General features: G+C 40.4%; 2 protein-coding genes across 2 annotated transcripts in view; one reads left to right on the top strand and one right to left on the bottom strand.

The window, feature by feature from the left end:
- Positions 1-248: 248 nt before the first annotated feature.
- LOC128689342 (chitin deacetylase 7-like) lies at positions 249-11,206 on the bottom strand. The gene is made up of 7 exons (XM_053777520.2): positions 11,047-11,206; positions 10,560-10,867; positions 8,356-8,476; positions 7,362-7,532; positions 6,746-6,861; positions 4,971-5,129; positions 249-2,900 (listed from the first exon to the last, which is right to left on the bottom strand). Exons 1-7 carry the CDS (start codon positions 11,089-11,091, stop codon positions 2,609-2,611), a joined length of 1,212 nt encoding a protein of 403 aa, XP_053633495.2. The 5' UTR covers positions 11,092-11,206; the 3' UTR covers positions 249-2,608.
- Positions 11,207-25,330: 14,124 nt separating this feature from the next.
- Positions 25,331-27,870, top strand: part of LOC128689340 (XPG-like endonuclease) — a 46,264-nt gene continuing 43,724 nt past the window's right edge. Inside the window, exon 1 of the mRNA XM_053777516.2 lies at positions 25,331-25,473. The gene's annotated coding sequence lies outside the window, so the exon portion shown is untranslated. The remainder of the gene's footprint in view (positions 25,474-27,870) is intronic.

Genomic DNA, 27,870 nt, shown 5'->3' with positions numbered 1-27,870 from the left:
GGAGACGACCTTAGAAGTGAGTGAAGCCCACTAGTGAAGCAGATCATACTAAACAGTTGTTAGCAGTACACCTAGAAAAGGGAATGACCACCTCGAGGCTTCTTTTTAATGTTTCCAGTGATACAGTTGTCTATATTCGACTGAAGAAGTCTGCTGTACAGGCGAAACCTTTTGTCAGTAAAGATACCTAAGTATTATGTTGAAAATGGTATAAAATACCGACAAGTTGAAGATTAAGACACATGTGCAACAGTTGGGTGTCTTTATTGATGAAACGTTTCGCCTACACAGTAGCCTTCTTCAGTCAAATACAGACTGAAGAAGCCATCAACCTTGGATTATTATTATTATTACAATCAAGGGGGAAGCGCTAAACCCGGAGGATTATACAGCGCCTGGGGGGGATGTGGAAGGCATTCAGGCTTAATTTGGGGAACTGGAGCACAGATCCAATTCCCTAAATCAAGAGCCCCTCACCAACATCAAGGAACCTTCCTTGAGGGGACATCAACCTTGGAGAAAAAGTATTTGGGTTGATCGGTCCCTCAGCCTGGAGAAGAGTTCAGCTTCATGGAGCTGAGCCCTAATGAACTAATGCCCTGTTTCTCCTTTCTGCCTCTTGACGTCTTTGTGCCCTCTCTTTCTCATATGCTCTCGTTCCTTTCTTGTTCTGGTCTGGTCGAGGTATATCTGGCGATATTTTTCAGTGTCCCTTAACTGTGGTTTCCGCTGCATGATCTTGTCTCGTACCATTTCTGTCGTGAGGGTTAATTTGATTGGGCGACTTTTCTTCCCTCGAGTACTTCCCAAGTCTGAAAATTTGTCACCTGGGACATACTCTCCCTGCCCAATATTGTAATACCATTAGTTTCCGTTTTCTCTGCCTGTCGTGTATGTGTAGGCTTGGTGTTATTAGTTGACTGTAGTAAGGTTCCCTAGGGTCTTCAGAGTCCTCGGCAGGGGGCGTCAGTGGCGCCATCTAGTGAAGCGATTCTTTCACTTTGTTTCGTCGTGCGTCTTCTTTCTTCATTATTCTTGTGGTTTTCTATTCGATTTTTTATTCGTGGGAAGTATCTTCCTCCTGACTAGACCCACACCAAGTAAACATGACCCGCACTGGGCTGGTGATAAGATTGCTGCTGCCTTAAGTCTCCAAGCAGAATTCTTTGTCTAGTATTTTGGCCTTTAACTGTGTTTATTTAACCACTTGTTACCTCCCAGCCCTCAGTTCGTGTTTTGGTCGCCCATGGAGCTGGACGGGAACGAAACCTAGTACCAAACTGCACGTATCGTAAAGAAGGACAATATGCCTGGAGATGCTGCTGCATCTCCAGGCATATTGTCCTTGCTGTTTTACTAACCTGGATGAATGTATCATTAGAAGCCTACGAAACTTAGACTGTTCGGCCGAGAAATAAACTTCAAGATCCTGGTCATTAACTTGGGATACGAAGTGGTACTTTTATCAAGACAGACAAGTAGTGATGTTTATCACCTGTAGCAAAACTAAAATACATAAGATTCCAGTTATAAGTAAGGTTGTCTTGTGAGTGTACCTCTGGTTCGGGATTTTTTTTATAAAATAGCATTGCTTGGTCCTTTTGGTTTCATTCAGGTCTTGATAAAATTAAAACTCAAAGCATTTGATCCTCTTTCCTTTTATTATTTCTTTTTTTTTTCATTCTTTCCTATAAGAAAACGCCAACAGCTCTTTCTCTCCTTAGTTATCACCTATCTCTTTTCAGACTATTTATCCATACATTTTGTGTCTTCCGAGACTGTTGTCTGTCTTCGACTATTGGTATAGCACAAATCTGCATGTATAAAAACTATTTACAAATCCATCTGAATTAAGAAACTAGGGTGACTTTATGGACACTCAAAAAAAACTAGTAAGATTCTCCTGTGTGTGGACAAAAACGGACCCGAGTCATGCGTGCTGTGGGAACTGATGACAAGCGGTACTTCTTGTACTGTATTTCGTTAACTGCTAAACTCGTGTGGTTAGCTGAAGGGAGTTACTCCGTACGGCAATCTCTACCTGGTTTCGTCCAGTGAAGCTAGGGAAATAGATCTAGTCTGAAACCCCGAATAAAAGCAGTGCTAAACGAACTTTCGGAGTGAGTTCTAGGAGGCTGATTTTTTTTTTACTTCAAGGTCCTGATTTTCCGTAAACAGATTTCTCTTCGTATCGTTCATTTAACTAGCATGTGTTTCTCAGTGACTTTTTTGCGTTTTTAATGTTTATTATGCACCCCATACCCATCCTGTGGGCGGTAGTCAAAGGATTACAGAGATAAATAATGGGTCCAGAGACTGGACCCATTATGTATCTGAACAAGGTACAAAGGTAATGAACTCCAGGACCTTCCTGAGCTGTGAGGAATCTCTCATGGGTTGAATAGACATTTTGAGAATGATTAAAACAAGGTCCAGCAAATTCACTGGAATTTCTAAAAAGTTTTGCTTTATAAATGCGCAGAAAAACCCTAGAATGCATAGAATATCTATGGGAAAATTATTTAATATAAAAACAAAAAAAAGATGTCTTGCAGACTCATAAAGACTTCAGAATAAGTTCAGCAACTTGGAGACCGACTCTTGGAGTTCATGGGATGGGTACATATTTGTCTCCTAATGGATTGTACAACCAGGGGAAGTACGGAGGCTGCTCAGAAATACAGGATGCCATATAAAGAGCATCTGTATTCACAGGCAAGTTACTTTCCGGCCCGAATTTGAAGGTAGTTGGGTTAGGGCAGTTCGTAGGAGTGTCGCTGCAGCCGAACTCAGGAAGTGAGGTGAGCTGGCTCAGAGGCACCGGGTTCTTCATCCAGGCCAAGACGCGGTCAAGGGCCACAACGTATACATCGTCCTTCTCCGACAGCCACTCCAAGAACCTGTTGGGCACGAGGTTCTTGCATTAAGACTGTGAACGAAGGAAAGGGCCAAGCAAGCAAGCAAGCACACACACACACACACACACACACACACACACACACACACACACACACAGAGCAACCAAATAACTGCTGCAGTATATGGACGACTAGCGAACCTAAGAATAGCATTCCGGGATCTCAGTAAGGAGTCCTTCCGGACCCTGTACACCGTGTACTTCTGGCCCATATTGGAGTATTTAGCTCCAGTTTGGAACCCTCACCTGGCTAAGCACGTCAGGAAACTAGAGAAAGTGCAGAGGTTTGCAACGAGACTAGTCCCGGAGCTACGGAGCATGTCCTACGAGGAGAGGAGGAACAAAGGGGGACATGGTAACGACATAAAATGCTGAGAAGAATCGACAAAGTGGACAGAGACAGGATGTTCCAGAGATGGGACACAACAACAAGGGGTCACAATTGGAAGCCGAAGGCTCAGATGAGTCACAGGGATGTTAGAAAGTATATCTTCAGTCATAGAGTTATCAGGAAGTGGAACAATCTGGAAAAGTGAGGTAGTGGAGGCAGGTACCACACATAGCTTTAAGAAGAGGTATGATAAAGCTCAAGGAGCAAGGAGACAATGGACCTAGTAGCGACCAGTGAAGAGGCGGGGCCAGGAGCTGTGAATCGACCCCTGCAACCACAACTAGGTGAGCACACACACACACCAACTAATTGGCATTATAGGTTCCTTACACTCAAGAAAATTAAGTACAGAAATAGAAATATGGGATAGTCACTCAACATCAGTACAGCCTAATGTATAAAACTGAGGGCAGATACTGAGGAAGGATGGAAACCGAATGGAGAACTGTTATAAGGAATAGAAGACATTATCCAGGGGTCAGAGCATGAAGGAAGTGATCAGGGTAACCAGAGATAAGGTAGGATAGAGGAAGATAATTCTAAAAGGAGATAAAGCTGAGGAGTCAGGAGGAAGAGAGAGAATAATCTTGGTTTTAAAGCCTTGACGAACTTGAAGAGAGTATAGCCAGATGAAACATGATCACCACATACAAAGTACTCTGGGATTTAGACAAGGTAGCGTTATTCAGACTAATGAACATGGAGCGGGCCTGAACAGAGAGGAAGTTCAACTCCGAGGCGTGTCACATAGTGTAAAATCTTCCTCCAGTGTCACTCAGGTGTGTCACATAGTGTAGTCTTCCTCCAGTGTCACTCAGCTGTGTCACATAGTGTAGAGTCTTCCTCCACTGTCACTCAGGTGTGTCACATAGTGTAGAGTCTTCCTCCAGTGTTACTCAGGTGTCACACAGTGTAGAGTCTTCCTCCAGTCTTACTCAGGTGTGTCACATAGTGTAGAGTCTTCCTCCAGTGTTACTCAGGTGTGTCACACAGTGTAGTCTTCCTCCAGTCTTACTCAGGTGTGTCACAGTGTAGAATCTTCCTCCAGTCTTACTCAGGTGTGTCACACAGTGTAGAGTCTTCCTCCAGTCTCACTTAGGTGTGTCACACAGTGTAGAGTCTTCCTCCAGTCTCACTCAGGTGTGTCACACAGTGTAGTCTTCCTCCAGTCTCACTCAGGTGTATCACACAGCGTAGTCTTCCTCCAGTCTTACTCAGGTGTGTCACACGCTGTAGAGTCTTCCTCCAGTCCTAGGGTATTAATCTATATTGTTATTATTTTAATGGGAAAGCTCTAAACACGCACGTGTCATATAGCGCTTGATTAAAGGGACAACCTTAATTCCTTGGATCAAGAGCCCTTTTCTAAGATGAAGGCACTCCTTCCTCCCTTGAAGTAGACAAGAGTGAACTAGAGAAACACACTGTATACTTTAGACCCATTCCAGGATTTAAAAAGAAAAATTAGATCACGTCAATCCCCAGAAAGAGAAGAAAGTCCAAGAGCTAGAGGTCAACTGGTGCGCCACTGCTATCATAAGGCTGTAAACGGCACATCACTTGTACACACTCCGACACTCCTTCGGGAGCCACTGCCGGGTCATGAAGACCCAGGCCAGGACCCGTCCTGGAAAGCCTACATGAACATGGTGCACCACTCACCTGGTGAGGCCGACGGTCCTGGCGTCTGAACCCTCGTTGAACCAGGTCTGGTGCATGTATATACCCATCGGAGCCTTGTTGGAATAGTAGTTACTGTTGAAGTTGTTGATAAAGAACTGTTCCACCGCGTTGGCGTCAGTCAGGAGCTCGTCTGTCACGCTGAGGCAGGAGACAGTGTCAGCAGCTAAACTCAGAGTGTATCATTTAATAAGTCACTTAGTCTGACGTATCTTGGGTTATCCTAGATGATTTGCATATATGTTATTATGCAGTTAGATCACTGTGAACAGGTGATATCACAATATGCAAAAATAACCAGTGAAAAAATTAATGAGATTCCTAGCGCTTTCGTGGTTTCTCACAGTATTCCTCGATAATGTGAGAAATCGCGAAAGCACTTGGAATTTCACTATTTTTTCACTGTGGTTATTTTGAATATGTTACTATGTATGGTGATTGTGTAACTGTACCTAAATAAACTTACTCTCAAGAGTAAGCGCGGGACCGAATCTCTATCTAGCTCATTACAGTTGTGACCGGGTGTGGAAGTGTGAATTGCTCATTACTCTGTAATTTGTTCATGATTGTACCCATGTATAAACGTAAGTAACCATTCTTACAGGATTAATTACCTTTGTAACGTGTGACTTCATTACCTTTGTACTTAGTTCAGCTATCAAAGTTTTGATAGCCCAGTCCCTGGACCCATTACGTACCTCTGTAATCTGTAAATACCTTTGTAATTTGTCATGATTGTGACTAGACCTACCTGGAGTTCATTACCTTTGTAAATTGTGAGTTCATTACCTTTGTAAATTGTGAGTTCATTACCTTTGTAAATTGTGAGTTCATTACCTTTGTAAATTGTGAGTTCATTACCTCTGTAACTTGCTCAGCTATCAAAACTTTGGAGTCCAGTCCCTGGACTAATTATGTACCTCTGTAATCTTTTGACTACCGCCCACAGGATGGGTATGGGGTGCATAATAAACATTAAACTATCTAGCTGTACTCGAGAGGAAAGAGAAAGCGACATGAAGTGTGGATAAGGGAAAAGGAAGAGTGGAAGGAAGAGAAAGGCGAGGATATAATCTGAAGGTTCAGGCATTCACTCCTAGCAATGGGTCAGGTCAAATTAGAAGAGGTCAGATGAGGTGAAACAAAAGCCATATGAAATAAGACCAAGTGATATTTAAAGAAAAAATACATTTTTTAAGTAGAAAAGAATAAAAAGGTACAATACCGTGAATGGAACAATACACAAAAAAAAACCCGTTTTGGACCGACTTGGTCCAAGTCGGTCCAAAACGTCGTCGTAAACTTCTTTCCCATGTGCGTTTTTTTGTATGAATTTTTATGTAGATCTAATAAAATTAGGAAAAGTGAATGGGGTAAAAAAAAAAAGATATTATTATTGAAGGGTTACATTAGTGCTTCGAAAAATGTAATTAGGTGTAGCTCAATTTTCGACAGGAAAAAGAATAACTAGAATTGAAATAAATCAAATTGGGGTTAAAAAATAAATAAACGAGGCAAAATAAGTAAAATTTAGAAATAAAAAAGAGAGGTCAAACATGGAATTGAAAAAGTGGAATGAAAAGGAACTTGTAAAAGAGAGCTGACAACAGAAATTTAGAAAATGGGCTGAATAATTAAAAAATGGAGAAAGGGGGGACTGAAAACAAGAATTGGAGGAGAGAGAACTAAAAATAAGAGTTAAGGAACAAAGCTGAAAATTGGAATTGAAGGAAAAAAAAAAGTAAAAGGAGGACTACCTCTGACAGCCGTCGAGCATAGCACAGGGCTGACCGATGTCATCCATGAGGTCAAGCATGGGCATCACCCACGTCCCAGGGTATAAATTAGTGGGGCAGCGTCCTACGAAGCACTCCTAAGAAAAACGACAAGTTTGGATCTTTAGTTTTAAGACGTACTCCTGCGAAGAGGAGAAGGCAAGGTGATGTGAGGTATGGGAAAAGGAGGAGAAAGACAATGGAAATAAAGAGCAAAAAATGTACAGTACCGTGACACATAAGCAGTACACAGAAGAGAAAAGCTTTTGATGACGGAACGTCGTCAGAAACTTGTCTCTCGTATGTGCGGGTTATGTGTATTGGAAATGTCTTAATCTTTGTACTTTTGACGTTATACCTTTGAAAATTCTTTGCAATTAAGCATCACTGAAAGAAATAAGAAGCAGCACGCCAACATCACATGTAAAATGAGACTGAAACTGAAGTATAAAGCTTCTTTCAGGAGGAACAGGAAGAGGAGGAACCATTTCATACATAAACTATTGCATGCCTCGTTGCTAGTATGTGCAGGCTGAAGTCTATGGAAAGCCTGCATGATCTGAGACAAGACACTCTTCCCTCGGTCCTTAATACTCACTTGGAAGCTAGGGTAGTCTAGGGTGTAGGGCCATAGAGCTCCCAGAGGAGGACTGCCGTACCAGCTGGTGTACAACATGGAGGGCCACGAGCAGTCGTACTGCAGGCTGAGGTCGTGAACGGCGCCGTACATGTCGTCTCCTCCAACTTCAAGGAACGGAGCGCGAATGCCCTGGAGAGGATGTTATGGTGATGAGGTTATGGTTGCTATTTATTTATTTGAACATGATACAGTGAAGTACAAAGGAATACAGGTATTACAGAGAAACATGCCAAAGCCCCTTGTATGCAAAGCATTATGAGCAGGCTTACGATTAACTAAGCAATGATATATTCAGTGGTAAAAACATTATTGTAAACAGATAACAATTTAGCACAAATGAGTATTACAAAGACAGGTCATATGGTCATTTACTGTGTTGCTGAGCATTCAGTAGAATGGAGTATTCTGTTAGGTAATGTAATTAAAAAATAAAGTTTGATTGGGTCACAGGTTAGACATTTATGAGATACAATAATGAGAAACATTTACGAGATACAATTTATGAGATACAATTATTCAGTAATTATTTAGTTGTGGGTGAGTAAGTGATTTTTGAGAAGAGACTTGAATTTATAAACAGACAGTGTTTCTTTTATATTCACAGGTAATGAATTCCAGATTTTAGGGCCTTTTATGTGCATTGAGTTTTTGCATAGCGTGAGATGGACTCGAGGAACATCAAAGAGTGATCTGTGCCTTGTGTTATGGTCGTGTGTTCTGTTGAGGTTGGTAAGGAGACGTTTGACGGGAGGGTTTATATCAGAATTAAGTGTTCTATGAATGTAGTAGGTGCAGTAATAAGTATGGATGTTTTGAATGGTGAGTAGGTTTAGAGTTTTGAATATTGGTGGAGTGTGCTGCCTGTTGTGGGAATTTGTTATCATTCTGACTGCTATTACTGTTACTTTACGTTGCTTGCTCTCTTTCTCACTCATCTTTCTCTCTTTCTTACCTTAATGTCATCTCTAGGAATGAGGGCAAATGTTTCGAGTATTGTCCTCATGTCGTCCATTTCTTGCTGCCACACAGACTGGTTAGCTACCCTCCAGTAACCCTCCTGATCATTCTTATGCCTGGCGGAGAAACAGACAACAGTGGGTGAGGGAGAGGCTTTAATTAAAATAACGTTTTTTTTTTATTGGTTAACGTTATGGTCACCATCTTTTATTTTCTTGTTTTAGAGTGAGCAAAAGAGGAACAGGATTTATCTGAGGCGACTGATGCTTTGCATATTAATTATAAACTATAGGTTTTAAATATGACAGCTATACTAATAGTGGACTCCACTGTAGACACCTCAATATTAAGTCACTGAGAGGGACTACCTGCAGTGCTTGTCAAAAATTATAATTTTTTTTTTAATTTTCCCACCCCTCAAGGGAGGTTCCATGATGCCTGTGATGGACTCTTGATCCAAGGAACTAGACTTGCCCTCCCCTTCCTTGCATCTAACTTCATTGCCTCTCATTGCCCAGACGCTCTATGACCCCTACAGGTTTAACGTGTTCCCTAAATATAATGTAGCGATACCTTGCTAATGCCTTCTCCGAAAGGCTTCAAACTTTAAACACAAATGCATATTAAGGAAGTTTTTTTTACCTATAGGTTATGTAAACTTCGTGTAAATTTAATAATTTACAAACATAATTTAAAATGTGAGAATAAATTATTTTTTTTCGATTGTTATTGGGATGTGTAAGTCTCATTTTCTTCATTTTATATAAGTAATTGGGCTAATTTTTGTACGATAACTGGAGAATGCCTCTTGCGGTAGGTTTAAAACTCCTAACACTGGTGTATCGTATTTAGTGGATCAGTCTGGTTGATTTCAACTCTGTTCGTTCTAATTTATCAATTTCATTGTTCAAACTGTGATGCTAAGGTTTCGTTTGATTAATTGGGCCTGTTTTTCATATCGGCTTGAGACTGTCAACTTTGATATATCTCACCTGAAGAAAGACTTCCATTTATATTGACATTTTAAGGTTAGGTTAGGTTAGGTAAAGTTAGGTTAGGTTACGTTAGGTTAGGTAAAGTTTGTTAGGAAACAGGACAAGTGCTTCCTGACGCGGGACTTAGTGATGGCCAGCAGCCTAAAGTTTTGGTCATCTGACCGAGGCCTTCTCCCGGCTTACGGTTATGATTATAACTGTTAGGAATATTCATTTTAGGTTCCAATTTGTCAGTTTTACTACAAACGTTGAATTATCATGCTTATCCTTCAGAGGCACTTATTTAAATTTTTCAACATTTCTAAATAAATAAATACAGTTTTCTTATAAGATAATAGAGCATAAAAAAACAAATATAACTACGAAAAAAATAGTGATAACTTACCATTTTAGAGGATGCTGAAATTTTGACATAATAAAAGATTGCCCTTTTCTTTGAATTTTACGAATTATTAGTGAATAAATATTCTCTGTGACTAGGCACAATATTATTATTATAATCAAGGGGGAAGCGCTAAACCCGGAGGATTATACAGCGCCTGGGGGGGGGATGTGGAAGGCATTCAGGCTTAATTCAGGGAACTGGAGCACAGATCCAATTCCCTAAATCAAGAGCCCCTCACCAACATCAAGGAACCTTCCTTGAGGGGATGACTAGGCACAGCGTTTGATTTTAACTCTTAGGTCTTTTAAAGCGAATTGATTTGTAAGTCTTCTGTATCTCTGGACTCCAAGCCACCGAAACAAGATTAGTTTTTATTGTGATTGGAACAAGGCGGCAACCCGTAGGGGCGAGAGAATATGTCGGTGTATTGTTTAACTAGGCTGCCTTCAGCAGGTGGTCGTTGTTTCCCCATATAGGCCCAGCTACTCGGAAACAAGCTAGCATTCTAAATAGGTTAACAACAGCAACCTCTGGAGAGATAAATCTGTTTCCTCGAGCAAAAGCTTATGATGATTTTTGAAAAATAACTATGCCTTGGGCAGTGTTTGAATATAACTGAAGACAAACTAATATTACTTTTGTCAAAAAGTACAGTAAGTGGAAAGGGAGACGTATCTGTATATTATTATGATTGCAAATTATTTTGAAGTTTATTGAACTATTCATGGTTTTTGGTATAAATTCGATAGGGCACATCCAGTCACGATACACGCTAATAAATATTGTACTAATGTATTTAGCGGGAGTAAGAGGACTTACGTTACTGAGTGGAGAGCGATCTCATGACCAAGACGGTGAAGCTCATTCACCATGTCGTAGGAACAGTAGAGGTGGGTGACGAAGAAGGTCATGGACATGCGACAGTTGTTGGGGTTAACGAAGTCCTTGAAGGACAGGTAAAAGTCATAGTTGATGTAGTTGACAGCATCGTCGAAGGTGAGTACAACGAACTGTGGCAGCTGATCCACGGGGATGTTGCGTGGGTTGTTGGTAGAGGCGCATACACAGTTAGGCAAGAAGCAGTTTACTTCCTGTTGGCAAGTATCAGCCTCGACCTTGGCTCCTAGCTGTTGTAAAAGACAGTTGTTACTGCATTGTGATGCTAGACAAGTCCTCGCTTCTGTATTTGTGGCAGTGTCGCCATTTTGCATTTTTTTCAAGTATCGACTAAATGATAATTATGGGGGGCGCATAACAAAGGCAATCAAATCAAAAGTATATCCAGACATGAAAAGGATAAACTTACCGAAACAGCCAGCAGCACCACCACTAAACACCAGCAACACTTCATTGTCCTACTTCAGACACTCACGTCTGGATCACAAGGCAACCCTCACCACATTTTATACCACTACCAGAAAAATTCTGTCGCAGCTGTTCAATTATTTTTTTTTTTTTGTAAATGTCATATCTTATCACTTTTTTTTCAAGAGAAAAATAGTTTTGTTATTTTCGTCCTTGAAATGCAAAACAAATTAATCACAGTAATGATGAACTAAGACAGCCAAAATACGTCACTCCTGTCATGGCTGACCTCACTTATCTCAGAAGTAAACAAAAATTATTTTATTTCAGATTTGTTCACGTCCACTTTGCCAGCTCTCGTAACAACGCCATTACTGAAACCAAGAGAGTAACGCTAATCTTTCTATCAAGATATAAATATTTCTGTTGGTTCTAAATTGTAAAATGGACGACTTAAATTCAGTGTTTTGTATCACCACAATGAATATTATATTGTGAAGGTGAATTAACGTGAGAAGCACCTGTTGTGTCACCCTCTGTGATGCCACTTTTCTCACTGGTGATTTTCCAGTGAGTTTAGTGTTTTTTTTTATATTATTTAGCTGATAAATGAGACACGTGTGCAACATTTGGGTATCTTTATTCTGGAAACGTTTCACCATGCAGTGGCTTCTTCAGTCCAGTGCAGAGAAAGGTGGAAGATGAGGAGGTAATCGGTCCCTCAGCCTTTCAATCCAGATGGACTGAACACATCGACTTTAGCCTGAGGGACTGATTACCTCAAACTCCTCCTCATCTTCCACCTTTCTCGGCATTGGACTGAAGAAGCCACTGCTTGGCGGAACGTTTCCAGAATAAAGATACCTAAATGTTGCACAAGTGTCTCATTTATCATTTTGTAAACTGTTTAGTCACATATTAAGTCTCCCCTTCAATTGGCTGCCGGATTTCTTCCAGTTTACCTTTGTTATTTCGCTCAAAAGACTAGAACGCCTTATTCGATCGGCTTCCAATTTTCCACGCTGGTGTACGGTAACTAGGACAAAATTCAAGAAACAGTTAGTATATGCATGTGCTTAATGACCAGAGTTATTGAACCCATTCCCAGCATCCCGGAATGACTCTGATAACTACCAAAAACTCAGTTTTGTGTGAAGATGCCTCGTAATTCGACGAGGGCGGAGAGTGAAATTCAAGAGTGTAAGACGCGCATCTGTCAATTTTTCTGTTAGAAATAGCGTATTTTTTTTTTATTCCCGTTAAGTTATGTTAAATGTATTTGAGTGTATATCTACTGAACGGCCTCAGTATTTAATGACTGCTGTATCTTATGGTCATGATAGTGCCTATTAAGTTTAGCTGTGTATGGGCAAATTTGTCTTTGCATTATTTTTTTACATAAAACTTGCGATTGCTGGAATCCTTGCAATAACTGAAAAATGCGTCTTCCGATCGACTTCAGATTTTTAGTCCTGGTATTTTTTTTTTCCAGAAAGCAACGTTCACCTTGTAATTAACCAGTATGGGTCCTAGTTTACCAATGTTATTAAAGAATGATGTGTATTTCCATTCAGTAACTGAACACTGCCACACCAGCTACAAAATATTATTCCATAAGAAGGCAGACACCCCGTCATTGTCAATAAATTTGGAATCGGATGGGGGAAGGGGGGAGAAATTTGGAAAATTTAAATACTGCTTTCTATGAGATAGTAATTTTTGAGTTTTGCTTTCGATGGGCTTCATCCCTTCAGTGCTGGTAACTTGATAATGCAACTTCCGAGCGACTTCAAACTTAATGTGCTGATGTATTTTAGGATATCGGTCTCTCTGAGACAACGAGAGAATGCTTCGTCAGTTTAGCTTCAAAGGTGGTGTTTTGTAGTGGAAGATTTGAATAAGATTTGGGCTGTGCAACTCCTAATTTACCGTTTTTATTGAATAAATTGGGAGATGAGTTTACATGTTATGACCTGTGAATCCCTTTGCTGGTTCACTGTAAATCTTCAAGGCTAATATTTCTTTGCATTGGAAGCTCATCCGCCACTCTGCACTGTTGCAGTCGCGTGCATTGAGGTATAGGAGGAGAAGTAAGGGAGGGAGAAGATAACAGTGGAAGAGAGTGGTAGAGGAACAGTGAAGAAGTGAGAGAGGGGGAAGAGGAGAGCTGTGAGGAAGAAAGAAGGTAACAGAAATCCATAAAAATTCGCTAAATTTTCTGCGTATTCTTCAGGGAGCAGTTGAACTGGTCTAGCTCAATGTTATTTGTGATTAACTTGAACCTTTCTTCCTGCAGTCAGGGCAAAAGACAATGTCGTGCCAATCTTTAAGAAACGGGAGAGACAGGAAGGTATAACGGACATGCATATTATTAATGGCAATGGAGAAGAATATGATCTACCCTCCGTTCCTCACATTAAACCTGAACCTCCAGTCCCCCAGGCGCTGCATGAGGACCTTTATACTAGTGTACGCAGTGTACAGACTCCCCTGACCTCCGTACTAGTGTACGCAGTGTACAGACTTCCCTGACCTCCATATTGGTATATCCAATGTACAGACTCCCCTGACCTCCATATTGGTATATCCAGTGTACAAACTTCCCTGGCCTCCATACTAGTATATCCAATGTACAGACTTCCCTGGCCTCCATACTAGTATATCCAATGTACAGACTTCCCTGGCCTCCATACTAGTATATCCAATGTACAGACTTCCAGGGCCTCCATACTAGTATATACAATGTACAGACTTCCCTGGCCTCCATACTAGTATATACAATGTACAGGCTTCCCTGGCCTCCATACTAGTATATACAATGTACAGACTTCCCTGGCCTCCATACTAGTATATACAATGTACAGATTTCCCTGGAGGGTACACAAATTTTCAGTATAATAATTATTGTTCATGGCCTCAAACAACTCGCATACAAAAGGACCTTGATGGGCTCCTTGTTGCTTTTATCTGATAAGTTTCGTAAACATGTCCACCCAGGAAAGCGATATTCTAAAGAGTGCAGATAATGGCAGTTCGTAGAGAACACTACGTCACTTAAATATATATTTTTTAAATATTTTCCCCTGAAGCTAAAACCTTGTGTAGGTTTAGGAATAGGTTAGACAAGTACATAAGTGGGTGTGGATGGGTGTGAGGTAGACCTGCTTAGCCGGGGCCAGTAGGCCTGGAGCAGTGCTCCTTCCTTATGTTCTTATGTAACGTCTTCTCAGAATAATATATTAAAAAAATCACCCTAATTGATCATTGTGAGCTCTGGTCCACAGCGAATTTCAATTCCACTCTCTTCTCTGTATGTACGGTCCTTCATATTAACTGACTGTAGCTAGGCAAGATAAAAGTTCTTAGATGCGAAACATAAAGCAGTAACTGGGTATAACCTGTGTAGATCCCGTAACTCAATAAGTAAAAAGGCTGCAGAAGCCATCTGCATGCGATGATAGGTACTGGAGGGCCCTGCTTTACAGAGCCTCGCTTTACGGCGTTTCGCTAATGCAGCAGTTTTCAATTATACCCAATCTTCATTCAGATTTCCTACAATAAATATATTCACCACTTACTATAAACTATGGATGAAAATATTTTAAGGTAAGTAATATGCGTACTATATATGCATTTTTTAGGCCTAGCTCTATTGCTCACTTAATATACGATAGTGTAAACATGTTATCAGACTTTTATATGCATTTGAAAGTGAAAAAAGGCTATGTTTCACTTTACAGTGATTTTTGCTGTATAGCTGTAGCCCGGAACCCAACCTGTCGTATAAGCAGGACCCTCCTGTACAACAAAGTTTCGACGATACAGGAAAACTCCCAGGGTGATACACCTTATCGAAGACGGTGTGTCTGTTGTGCTGGTTGCTGGGGCACAGAATACGAAGGCCAACACCTGTCTGATCTACACTGTCTTTACCTACTTGTACTCGCCTGGTTGTACTCGGTTCTACCCACCTAGTTGTATTCGCCTAATTGGACTCGCCTAGTTCCACTCATCTAGTTGGTATTAGGAGTCGAAGCTTGGCTCCTGCCACTGCTTCTTTAAGTGCTCATGGCCGAGTTTTCCTCGTTTCCAGCCACTTGGACTCTATCATACTTATTTATAAAGCTGTGTAGATCCTCTCACACCTGGTACTCGTTCATTTCACTCCACTAACAGCCTGGTTAATCACGCCCTGATCCACCGAGAGGCCTGATCATGGACCGGGCTGCGGGGGCGTTGATCTCGGGAACAGCCTCCAGGTATACGTCAGGTAACCATCCTGGAGCTAAAGAAACATTATTAATATATCTGTGACACATTTATATCTAGCTTCCTCCTGTGTCCACTTGCACTGTCAACTTTCCTGAATATCTTGTACGGCGTGATCATGTTTCCTCTAGTTTTATCCTCCAAGGTCATCAGTTTTCAGTTATTTTACTCTTTCCTCATATGTAGATCCCATTAGCTCTGGTGTGCTGCATATTTTATCACACACACACAAATGCTTTATATATATATATATATATATATATATATATATATATATATATATATATATATATATATATATATATATATATATATATTGTTGATGCAAAATTTGTATTTAATGATAAGTTTTACACTCAGAAGTTTGGTATGGCAATGGGAAATCCTCTTTCACCTGTTCTTAGTAACCTATACATGGAATTTTTTGAAACAAGGTTGCTTAACACAATCCTCCCTAATAGAGCTAAATGGTTCAGATATGTTGATGATATTTTGTGTCTTATGCCCAAAAATGTAGATATACATCATTTCCTTGGAAAATTAAATAGCTTAGCCCATTCTATAAACTTTACTGTTGAGTTTGATGAAAATAACTCATTGCCTTTTCTAGATGTTTTAATTATTAAGGGTAATAATGAATTCAAATTTAAAATTTACAGAAAACCTACAAATAACTGTTCCTATGTCCACTATTATTCCTCGCATCAAGATAGAGTCAAACTGTCTGTTTTCTCATCAATGTTTTTGAGAGCTTTACGAATTTGTAGTCCTGAGTTCATAGATGAGGAAATATCCAAAATTTATGAAATAGGTAATGATTTAAAATACCCAAGAAATGTAATTGATAAATCTTTTAAAGTTGCTAGAAATACTTTTTACAATCCAAAAAGGGACAACTAGCCTTATTCAACTAAAAATATGTTGGTTCTCCCTTACCATGAAAACTTGGTTGATATGCCTTCTCTTCTTAAGACTTTTAATATTAAAGTTGTATTCAAAAATCTTGATACAGTAAAAAAAACTTTTGATAAAGAATTCCCCCAAAATGCTGATGGATGTGTCTATAAGATTCCTTATAAAATTTGCGATAAAGTTTATTACGGTCAAACTGGTAAAAATCTCGAACTAAGATTAAAACAACATAAATATAGCATTAGAACTGGACAAGATTCCAATGCTCTATTTATTCATGTAAGAGATTTTAACCATCCAATTGATTTTCAAAAAGTTGAGAAAGTAGTATCAAGCAAGTCCATGGTCGACAGGAATATAATTGAATCTTGTTTCATAAAAAGCAGTTTTGACAATAATATGAATATTTCCTTTGGTTTATATAAATTAGATCCATTTATAATTAATAGAATTTGGGAAGAATTTAATAATACACTGGACAAATAATATTTTTTAAATTTTCTTGGGTAGAATAGTTTGTTGGTGAGTTGTGCAAAGGACCTGTCCAGTTGGGCCGGCGCGCGTCAGGTGTTTAACCGTTATGGGATCTCATAGTGAGGTGTTGGCCAGACCCCTTATATAGCTTCCTTGGATGCTTTACTTTCATAGTTCCTTGATAATGTGAGTAGTCAGGAAAGCGCTTGGAATTTCTCTATTCTTTCAGAGTGGTTGTTTTGCATATATATACATATATATATATATATATATATATATATATATATATATATATATATATATATATATATATATATATATATATATATATATATATACATATATATATATATATATATATATAAGGGAGTGAGGTAAAGAAGGTGGGAAGTAGAGAAGAACACAGGAAGGGATGGGAGGAAAGAGGTAGAAAGAGAGGAAGACAGAGAAAAAAAAAGCAGGAGGGGGGTGAAAAGATGGGGAGACACAGGTGTCATCCAAATTGCAGGTGTTCACCCACTAACAGCTGTTGGTATGTTGGAGCTCTCGTAGCTGTTAGTTGTGTCTTCACACACCACTAGAACCACTGACTACAGCAACACCACAACAACAACGGGACTACAGCACCGCCACCACCACCACCACCACGACCTAAAGCAAAACCTCAACAACCACGACCTACAGCAGCACTACAACCACCACGACCTACAGCAGCACCACAACCACCACGACCTACAGCAACACCTCAACAACCACGACCTACAGCAGCACTACAACCGCCACGACCTACAGCAACACCTCAACAACCACGACCTACAGCAGCACCACAACCACCACGACCTACAGCAGCACTACAGCCACCACGACCTACAGCAGCACCACAACCACCACGACCAACAGCAGCACCACAACCACCACGACCTACAGCAGCACCACAACCACCACGACCTACAGCAGCACCACAACCACCACGACCAACAGCAGCACCACAACCACCACGACCTACAGCAGCACCACAACCACCACGACCTACAGCAACACCTCAACAACCACGGGACTACAGCAGCACCACGACAACCACCGAAACAGAGAAGTACGTCTTCGTGGCTACTTTACATGGTTAGGAGGCACTCTTCTACTTACTCTTCACAGTGCTCACCTATTTGTGGTGGCAGGGGTCGATTCTTAGCTCCTGGCCCCGTGTGTGTGTGTCATATAATCTTTAACCAAAGTTATTAATAACCTTGTCAGATCCTCTTGATAAGGTGAATAAACAGGCTATGCCACGATATAGTGTGAAATGTATATATTTTTGCGGGGTATTTACGAGGATGAATGGAAGGTGTAAGGGACATCTGAGGAAGGGTTGGAGTTGAGAGTGGAAAGAGGTGTTAAGATGCAGGGGCTTGAACTCCAGCAACCATATCTTAGCCTGTTAAATCGGAATAACAAATATTTTTTTGAGATTTAAAGTGCCGTTGCATAGTGAGCATGGCAGTATCTATGAAAGGATTTTGGGAAACCGGTTAGTCGGATATGAGTTCTGGAGGTGGTAAGTACAGTGCCTGCACTCTCAAGGATGGGTGGGGATGTGGGGGTTCTGGAGGTGGTTTACCTGGAGTTTACCTGGAGAGGATTTCGGGGGTCAACGCCCCCGCGGCTCGGTCTGAGACCAAGCCTCATGATGGATCAGGGTTTGATCAACCAGGCTGTTACTGCTGACCGCACGCAAGCTGACGTACGAACCACAGCCCGGTTGGTCAGGTACTGACTTTAGGTGCCTGTCCAGTGCCTACTTAAAGACAGCCAGGGGTCTATTGGTAATCCCCCTTATGTTTGCTGGGAGGCAGTTGAACAGTCTTGGGCCCTGGACACTTATTGTGTTGTCTCGGTATACTCGTGGGGCCCCTGCTTTTCATCGGGGGAATGTTGCATCTCCTGCCGAGTCTTTTGCTTTCATAGGGAGTGATTTTCGTGTGCAGGTTTGGTACCAATCCCTCCAGGTAAGTACAGTGCCTGCACTCTCAAAGATGGGTGGGGATATGGTGGTTCTGGAGGTGGTAAGTACAGTGCCCGCACTCTCAAAGATGGGTTGGGATGTGGTGGTTCTGGAGGTGATAAGTACAGTGCCTGCACTCTCAAAGATGGGTGGGGATGTGGTGGTTCTGGAGGTGATAAGTACAGTGCCTGCACTCTCAAAGATGGGTGGGGATGTGGTGGTTCTGGAGGTGATAAGTACAGTGCCTGCACTCTCAAAGATGGGTGGGGATGTGGTGGTTCTGGAGGTGGTAAGTACAGTGCCTGCACTCTCAAAGATGGGTGGGGATGTGGTGGTTCTGGAGGTGGTAAGTACAGTGCCTGCACTCTCAAAGATAGGTGGGTTTGTTGCTGTTCGTTGGGCCATCACTAGACCATGAAATATTTACCCTACTGGAAATAGACAGAAAGCGAACTAAAATTATATAATTTTAAATTACCTATAGTATGAGAACTAAAATCGTCTGACTAGGTTCCATCAGGGCTGTGGATCAATGATACGAGATATTTCCCCTGCTACAATTTTCTAAGAAATTACTTCTTGTCGAATTACGCCGCTGGCTGTCTAAGATCATTTATCTTGTGATGTGGCATAGGCGTGTCCTCCAGACTAATGTGGCCTCTAGAGTAGTGTGACCTCCGAAATAACGTGATCCCCAGAGTAGGATGACCTTCAGAGTTTTATTGTGACCCGCAGGACCATAAAGAATGATGGGAGAGTCTGCAACCAAGGGTCTAGTTACCTTCGATGAGAGTCATGTCAACATCAAGCTTCCCAACAGGTGAGACTAGACAAAGTTCTTACACTAACATTGTTTTCATGTTTGAAATCAATACTAAAAGTTTTGTTATTATTATCAGAGTTGCTTATTATTCGTTGAAGAAGAATTTGGCTTGTTTTTTTTTTTATTGATTTGAGACTTATGGACTGCAGGATTATTAATATCTACAGACTGCCAGGTTCATTAAGATCTATAGATTGCCAAGGTCATTAAGGACACAATGGACCTACGTACTAACAATCAAGTACACTTTAATATCAAGCATAAGGAATAAAATAAACTTTGAATTGTAATTGTTTTGTATAATTAGTATACACGGACAGAATAAATACACTGACCTTTATTCAAGGAATCAATTTCTCCAATTTGTTTCGATTTTCATTTCTAAGAATAAAATATTGCTTTTTGAGTGCATCATTTACTTATTTAGCCTTTGTTTATTGAGTTATGTGTTAATATTTGAAATTGACCTGATTATTTCCTAATAGTTCTTATTTGTGTAATATTTCCTTTCTCGTTCAAGAGGCCTAGTCTGAGACTGGGCCGAGAGGATGGGGGGATATGATTCCGAAACCATTAAATGAAAACATTTTTATGGGTGTCCCGTGGCCTGGTAGGCAACGCTCTCGCCTCACACACTTTAGTGTCCGTGGTTCAATCCTCGGCAAGGCTGGAAACATTAGGACGTGTTTCCTTAAGACACCTGCTATCCATGTTCACAGTAACATAGGTACCTGGGTGTTTCTCGACTGGTGTGGGTCGCATCCTGGGGACGAAATTGACCTAATTTTCCCGAAATGCTCTGCATAAGCGGCTTTCTATATAGCGGTATGCCATTGATGTCAGCTAGGCTTGTATACCTTGTACATGTACTTGTAGAAGTAAACATTATTATTATTATAATTATTATATTATGAAACATGGAAATAAGTCACTCTGTCTGACTTTTTTGGGTTATCCCAGGTTCTCTACACATATGCTGCTATGTATGATAATTCTATGTAACTATTTGTGTATACCTGAATAAACTTACTTACTTACTTACATTTTAGGTATTTACTGTTGGTGTTGGGGTTTATAGGGCCACTGACAGCGTACGCCGTACGCTGTCAGTGTCACTAGGAATTCACTGAACTTCGCTCCTTCCCCGAGCAGGTGTCGGCGATGTCACTTCTTCAACGAGGACCCTAGTGCTCCTTCCCTGAGGGAGAGTTATGTCATACTTCTGCAGCTGATGATGACCAAATCCATAGGGGACGTGTGCTTCCTGCTGTGTCTAGCCCTGCCTTGCCTGGCCCTCACGGTGGTGTCACTGACAATGCTGATGCTAGCAGGGTATGGCACTCTCGCCGGGGCACTCTTCCACAGCGGTGTCTTTCTCTTCATGACGTGGGTGTGTGTGGTGAGGTACTTCGGGCGTCGATACTCCACAGTGTACTCCACTGAGAAGGACCTACTCCACCTCAACGCTCCCATTGTTATGTGACTACGGGGAGGACCACGTGTGCATGACTGTTTCACTGCACTGAGGACCACGTGTGCGTGACTGTTTCACTGCACTGAGGACCACGCGTGCGTGACTGTGTTTCACTGCACTGAGGACCACATGTTACATCAGCATCATGTCACTGCCTGGCCTGAGCAGTTTAATATCATGTTGGAAATGGTATAAAATACCGAAAACTTTATGATTAAGACACATGTGCAACAGTTGGCTATCTTTATTGTTGAAACGGTTCGCCTACACTTCGTCAGTCAAATACAGAGGCAGCAGATGTAGTAGTGAAATGAAAATGTAATCAGTCCATGAACCTTGGAGAAATAGTATTTGAGGTGGTCAGTCCCTCAGCCTGGAGAAGAGTTCAGCTTCATGGTCTGGAACGATATGAAGCTGAAACATGAGAATTGAATTTTAAATACTGTCGAAGGTGAGGCATTTAAAGCTTCATTCACATGTTTCAGCTTCATATCATTCCAGAAAATGAAGCTGAACTCTTCTCCAGGCTGAGGGACTGACCACCTCAAATACCATTTCTCCAAAGTTGATGGGACTGATTACATCATCTTCATTTCACTACTACTACACCTGTTACCTCTGTATTTAACTGAAGAAGCCTACTGTGTAGGCGAAACGTTTCAATAATAAAGATACCCAACTGTTGCACATGTGTCCTACTAATCATTCTGACGTCAGTCACTCTGTTGTAGCTTCTTGTTTGAATGCTAAAGTGCGTCACATTTTAACTAACGTCATCAGCACTTGAGTGTTATGTTGTAAAGTTGTCAGCGATAGTCCATAATCCCTGGGAGTTGCTGCAGCCGCCCAAGAACAATCGTCAAGCATGTGAAGGTCGCCACTGAGGTACGTTCACAACAGTAGAGCGTCATCTTAAAAAATGGTATAAAATACTGCCACTTGGTGATTAAGACATTTGTGCAACATTAGGCAAGTGTCTTAATCACCAGCGTCTTACTGAACACAGGTGTTTTGTTTAATAATGTTCAGCTGAACAATGCAGATCATGTTTTTGGACAAATCGGACATTGAGGTCAGTTGATTTTTTTTTCTTCTTCGTTTCCTCAAGGGAGGTTACTAGACATCAGTAGGGAGATCTTGATCCAAGGAATCTAACCTGACCGCCCATTCCATGAATCAGACCTAACCCTCCCTTCCCCAGCAATCAAAGTATGACCCCCTACCGGTTTAGGTAGGTATAATGTTTGTCAGGAAACAGGACAAGTGTTTCCTGACGCGAGTCTCCGCCATATGATGATGACCCATAGCTGGAACTTTTGGTCATCTGACCGTGCCTTTCCCTAGCTTACCGGTCCACCCCTTTAAAAACTATGGTTATGATTATAACCATTTCTTTATAGTGTATATATAACGGTTAAGAGCTCCCCCTATTATTATTATATTAATTATTATTATATTATTATTATTATTATTATTATTATTATTATTATTATATTACTCCTTCATTTACGACGTTCTTCGTATTTATGTCTTATAACCGGAAGACATGAAATGTGTGAATATTATATATTAAATTCTATAAAATATATTGCCTTTTTAATATACCTTTACTTAATGATAGTTGTGTATCTTCATTATAAGTATATATATATATATATATATATATATATATATATATATATATATATATATATATATATATATATATATATATATATATATATATATATATATATATATATATATATATATAATATATATATATGTGTGTGTGTGTGTGTAAAATATTTTAATTTTCCGAAGCTATTGCGCCTAATAGGTGTTTAATGTGTCGATATGAGTTAAAAATGTATTTGACAATAGGACAGAACCAAGAGTTCCCTTTGCGCATGCGCGGATGTGCGGGGGTAGAGGTCGACTCAGGGCATGGGAGAGGCGGGAGTGTTTTGAATGTAGTGAGGAGGCTGGGAAAGCATGGAACCAGGAAATTGGCGTTGACGGCGGCCTAAGGATTAATATAGGCCTCATTTCATAATAGGAAGTGTCGTGACTGTCCCTGGTGAAGAGTGAGGGAACGTGATTGATGGCACCGCTGTAAATAAGGTGGTAAAATGAGTGAATAATGGTAGGACCGGGGGTGATTGGCGCGTCGCCATGGACTGTGTCCCGGGGAAAATTACCCGTGATCTAATCATCACTCATCGGTCTCAAATCTTAATGGAGTGGCCTCCAATGTGTATAATAATTATGAGACATTAAACCGTCTTGTAAATCGTAATGTAATCAGTGATAATAACACTAAGTTAAGGAATTGTTGAAGCGATATGAACTGCCATTCCCAGAGTGTGTGTGCACATGTTTACCTCGTTGTTCCTGTCCCGAGGATAGTGAAGGCTTTATGGAGTCACAAGTAAGTAAGTTTATTCAGGTATACACAAATACAGTTACATAGAATTATCATACATAGCAGCATGTGTGTAGAGAACCTAGGATAACCCAAAAAAGTCAGACAGAGTGACTTATTTCCATTGGGGTCCTTTTACCTTATTATTATAATATAAAGGTTATAATATTTTCTTATTATTCTACAATGAAGATAACATCTTATTATCATACTAAAAAGACTATCTACTACACCAAGGTCATTAAGACTATCTACAATACGAGGGTCATTACTAGGAATAAGGTAAAATTTACACGTATGTTAGCTAAAAAATAGAAAATCATTCCCCTCCCTTTCTGTAGCTACATTCATCAGACACCTTTTGGCACTCTTCTTGAACTGGTTCATGCTATGACTGGCTTTGACATGTGCGGGCAGTCTGTTCCATTCCTTTATTGCTGTACAATAAAAGGTGTTTGAAGCCTGGCCACTGACTGTGGGTACTACAAAGTTGTGCTCTCTCCCCCTAGTACTATGATTGCTTTGGTTCCCAACCTTGACAAAATTGACAGCAAGATATTCTGGACATTGTTTGTGAGCAATTTTATAAACATGATTTAGCTTCAGTTGTTTTACTCTGTCTTCAACATTCAGCATATCCAACTGCTGTAATTCATCCTGGCCTACATGTTCTCTTGGTCCCAGCCCCAGGATGAATCTTACGATTTTGTTCTGGGTGATTTGCAGTCTATCTTTCAGTTTTTTTGTCAAGACAGAGTACCAAGAAGAGCAAGCGTAATCCATATGGCATTGTATAAGGGCTAGACATAGGGTCCTGCGAGCCTCAGTAGGTAGACTCTGTGCTTGTCTATACAGGAACTTCAGTCTGGCATTCGCTTTCTTTACTACACTGTTCCCTATCAATTCTCCTGACATGCATGGGTCAAAGGGGATTCCCAAATATTTTACTGATGAAACCAAAGTGATGGGCTCCCCATTACATTGAACATTAAAATTATTTACCCTTCTCAGTTTATGTTTCGTGCCAAAGAGAATGGCTTCAGTTTTCCCTAGGTGTAATGATAGTTTGTTGTCTACTAACCATTTGCTGCAGGACTCCAGTTCCAGTGTTAAAACATTAGCAATATCTTGTGGGTCTTTACCTGACACTAACAGAGCACTGTCATCTGCATACAGTAGGAGTTTGCACTTGACACTGATAGGCATATCATTGACATAACATAAGAATAATAAGGGACCCAGAATACTACCTTGGGGAACTCCACATGTTATCGGCAGGGGTTCTGATTCTGTTTTGTTGATTTTGACTATTTGTCTCCTGTTGCTAAGGTAGGACTTAAACCAGTCTACAGAACCTATACCGATAGCTTGAAGTTTATTACATAATATATTGTGGTTGACAGTATCGAAGGCCTTTTGCAGGTCTAAGGTTACCATACCTATGAGGTTCCCCTTTGACATTTCAGTTTTCAGGTACTCCATCAGATTAATAAGGGAGGTGTCGGTTGAGTAGGATCTTCTAAAGCCCGATTGATAGCTATGGAGAATGTTGTTGTCATTAAGGTACTTAACTACTTGAGAATACACCGCCCTCTCTAGAATTTTAGATATTATACTGAGTATACTAACAGGCCTATAGTTGCTTACATCAGACCTACTATTTTTCTTGAAGATAGGAGTAACTCTGGCCTCCTTGAACCCCTCCGGTACGGTATTAGTGGTGATTGATAGATTTATTATGTGAGCAATAGGGATTGACAGTTCAGAAGCACCATCTTTTAGGAACTTAGACGGGATGTTATCAGGGCCTGTGCTCTTAGTTGGGTTTAACCTACTTAGTTCTTTTTGAATAAAGTCATGAGATACACTTACTAGTTGATAACTGTTTGGGGTTACCCCTTTATTGGTACAGTATGTTTGAAACTTATCAGAGTCTGTGTTAAAGGTATTTGACTTCTAAACCGGGACAAACCGACGGATACCTCGTCCTGCTGGAATAAGAACCGTGTCGGTGTAGCAGGACATCGAAATGAGATGGTGAATGGAGGAAATAAGGAGTATCAATCACCCACAGTTAAGTAACCCTTCTAGTTATAGCAGACTGATACTGGCCAGTTAGGTATGTTGTAATTGGATAGGTTATGAGTGATCCAGCTACATCAAGTGACCACCAGAGAATATCTGGTAAGTAATTTAAGCATACAAACCGAGGTACAAAAAATACAGGTAAGAGCAGCATGCCAAAGCCACTTATATGCATAGCATTACGGGCTGGCTTAAAATTAACTTAAGATTAACTAAGCAATGATGAAATCAGTGATAAAACATTATTGTAAACAGATAACTATAAAGCACAAATGAGTATTACAAAGACAGGTCATATGGTTGCTTGCATTGCTGTACATTCAGTCGAATGGAGTATTCTGTTAGGTAGTGTATTTAAAAAAATAATAAAGTTAGATTGGGTCCTAGGTTTAACATTTGTGTGATATAATTGTGAGTAACATATAGGATATACAATTTATAAGGTTCAGTTATTCAGTATTTATTTGGTTTTGAGTGAGTAAGTGATCTTTGAGAAGAGACTTGAATTTATAAACAGGTAGTGTTTCTTTTATATTTACAGGTAATGAATTCCAGATTTTAGGGCCTTTTATGTGCATTGAGTTTTTGCATAGCGTGAGATGGACACGAGGAACATCAAAGAGTGATCTGTGCCTTGTGTTATGGTCATGTGTTCTGTTGAGGTTGGCAAGGAAATGTTTGAGGGGAGGGTTACTATCAGAGTTAAGTGTTCTATGTATGTAATAGGTGCAATAATAAGTATGGATGTTTTGTATGGTGAGTAGGTTGAGTGTTTTGAATATTGGTGGAGTGTGTTGCCTGTAGTGAGAATTTGTTATCATTCTAACTGCAGCCTTTTGTTGGGTAACTAGTGGTCTGAGATGGTTAATTGTTGTTGAGCCCCATGCACAAATTCCATAGGTGAGATAGGGGTAAATAAGAGAGTGATAAAGGGCCAGGAGGGCTGACTGTGGAACATAGTACCGTATCTTCGATAGTATGCCTACAGTCTTGGAGATTTTCTTAGAAATTTGTTGTATATGTGTATGAAATTTGAGTCTATTATCGAGGTGGATTCCTAGGAATTTTCCCTCTGTTAGCTTTGTGATAGGTGATCCGTTTATTGTTATGTTAAGAGGTACATCTGTAGCTCTGTTACCAAACTGAATGAAGTAGGTTTTGTCAATGTTTAGTGTAAGTTTGTTAGTCCTCATCCAGGTAGATATTTTCTGTAATTCGGTGTTTACAGTATTGCCTAGCGTGACTGGGCTCGGGTGAGAGAAGGCGTATGTAGTGTCATCTGCAAAAAGTGTGGGTTTGAGTAATTGCGAAGCATTTGGTAGGTCATTTATGTATAGGAGAAAGAGAAGAGGGCCAAGGACACTTCCCTGTGGGACACCAACTGTAATTGGTTGTGCGGAAGAGCTTGCCCCATTTGCATACACATATTGGCTTCTGTTGCTGAGGTAAGACTTGAGGTAGTTGAGGGAGTGCCCTCTAATACCATAGTGTGACAATTTTACGTGGAGCAAGTCATGGTCAACTGTATCAAAACCTTTACGTAAGTCAATGAAGATCCCCAGTGGGACTTCTTTTTTCTCTATTGCAGTGTATATATGTTCTAGCATGTGTATAATAGCATCATTAGTATTTTTATTAGACCTGAATCCAAATTGGCAGGGGTTGAGAATGTTTTGGGAGATGAGGTAGGAGCAGATTCGTTTATGAATTAATTTTTCGAAGATTTTTGAGAGAGGGTGTAAATTGGATATTGGCCTATAGTTATTCAACTCTGTTTGGTCTCCTCCTTTATGGATCGGGGTGACCCTTGCTATTTTGAGAACTGTAGGGAAGGTGGAGGATTCAATGGATTTGTTAAAGAGTGTTGCAATGATTGGTGATAGTACTTGTGACGCTTTTTTGTATATAAAGGGTGGTAAGGTATTTAAATCTCCTGCCTTGTTTTTCAGTGTGTTGATAATAAGGGAGACTTCGTATGGGTTAGTCGGAGCTAGGAACAGTGTGTTCGGGTAGTTGCCAGTGAGGTAGTCATTTGGTGGGGTATCTGAGCTTGGGATTTTATTGGCTAGGTTTTGACCTATAGTGGAGAAGAAATCATTGAGTCTGTTTGCTGTTTCTGTTGGTGGGAGTTGGGGTTCATCTGATTTTGCTAATTTTATTTCGCTATGTCGTGATATCTTTTTTGTTCCCAGAATTTCTGATAGGGTCTTCCAGGTCTTTTTTATATCACCTCGTAAGTTGGATAATCTGTTCTCATAATACAATTTTTTTTGCCCTTCTTATCAGGCTGGTTAGGATTGACGAGTAACGTTTTGTTTGGTCTCTGGTTATGTGACCTATTCTGTACTGTTTTTCATATCGGTGTTTTGTATTTATGGATTTGAG

This window comes from Cherax quadricarinatus, chromosome 18 (genome assembly GCF_038502225.1).
Source record: "Cherax quadricarinatus isolate ZL_2023a chromosome 18, ASM3850222v1, whole genome shotgun sequence".
NCBI lineage: Eukaryota > Metazoa > Arthropoda > Malacostraca > Decapoda > Parastacidae > Cherax > Cherax quadricarinatus.
This window is presented reverse-complemented; position numbering and strand designations above follow the sequence as displayed.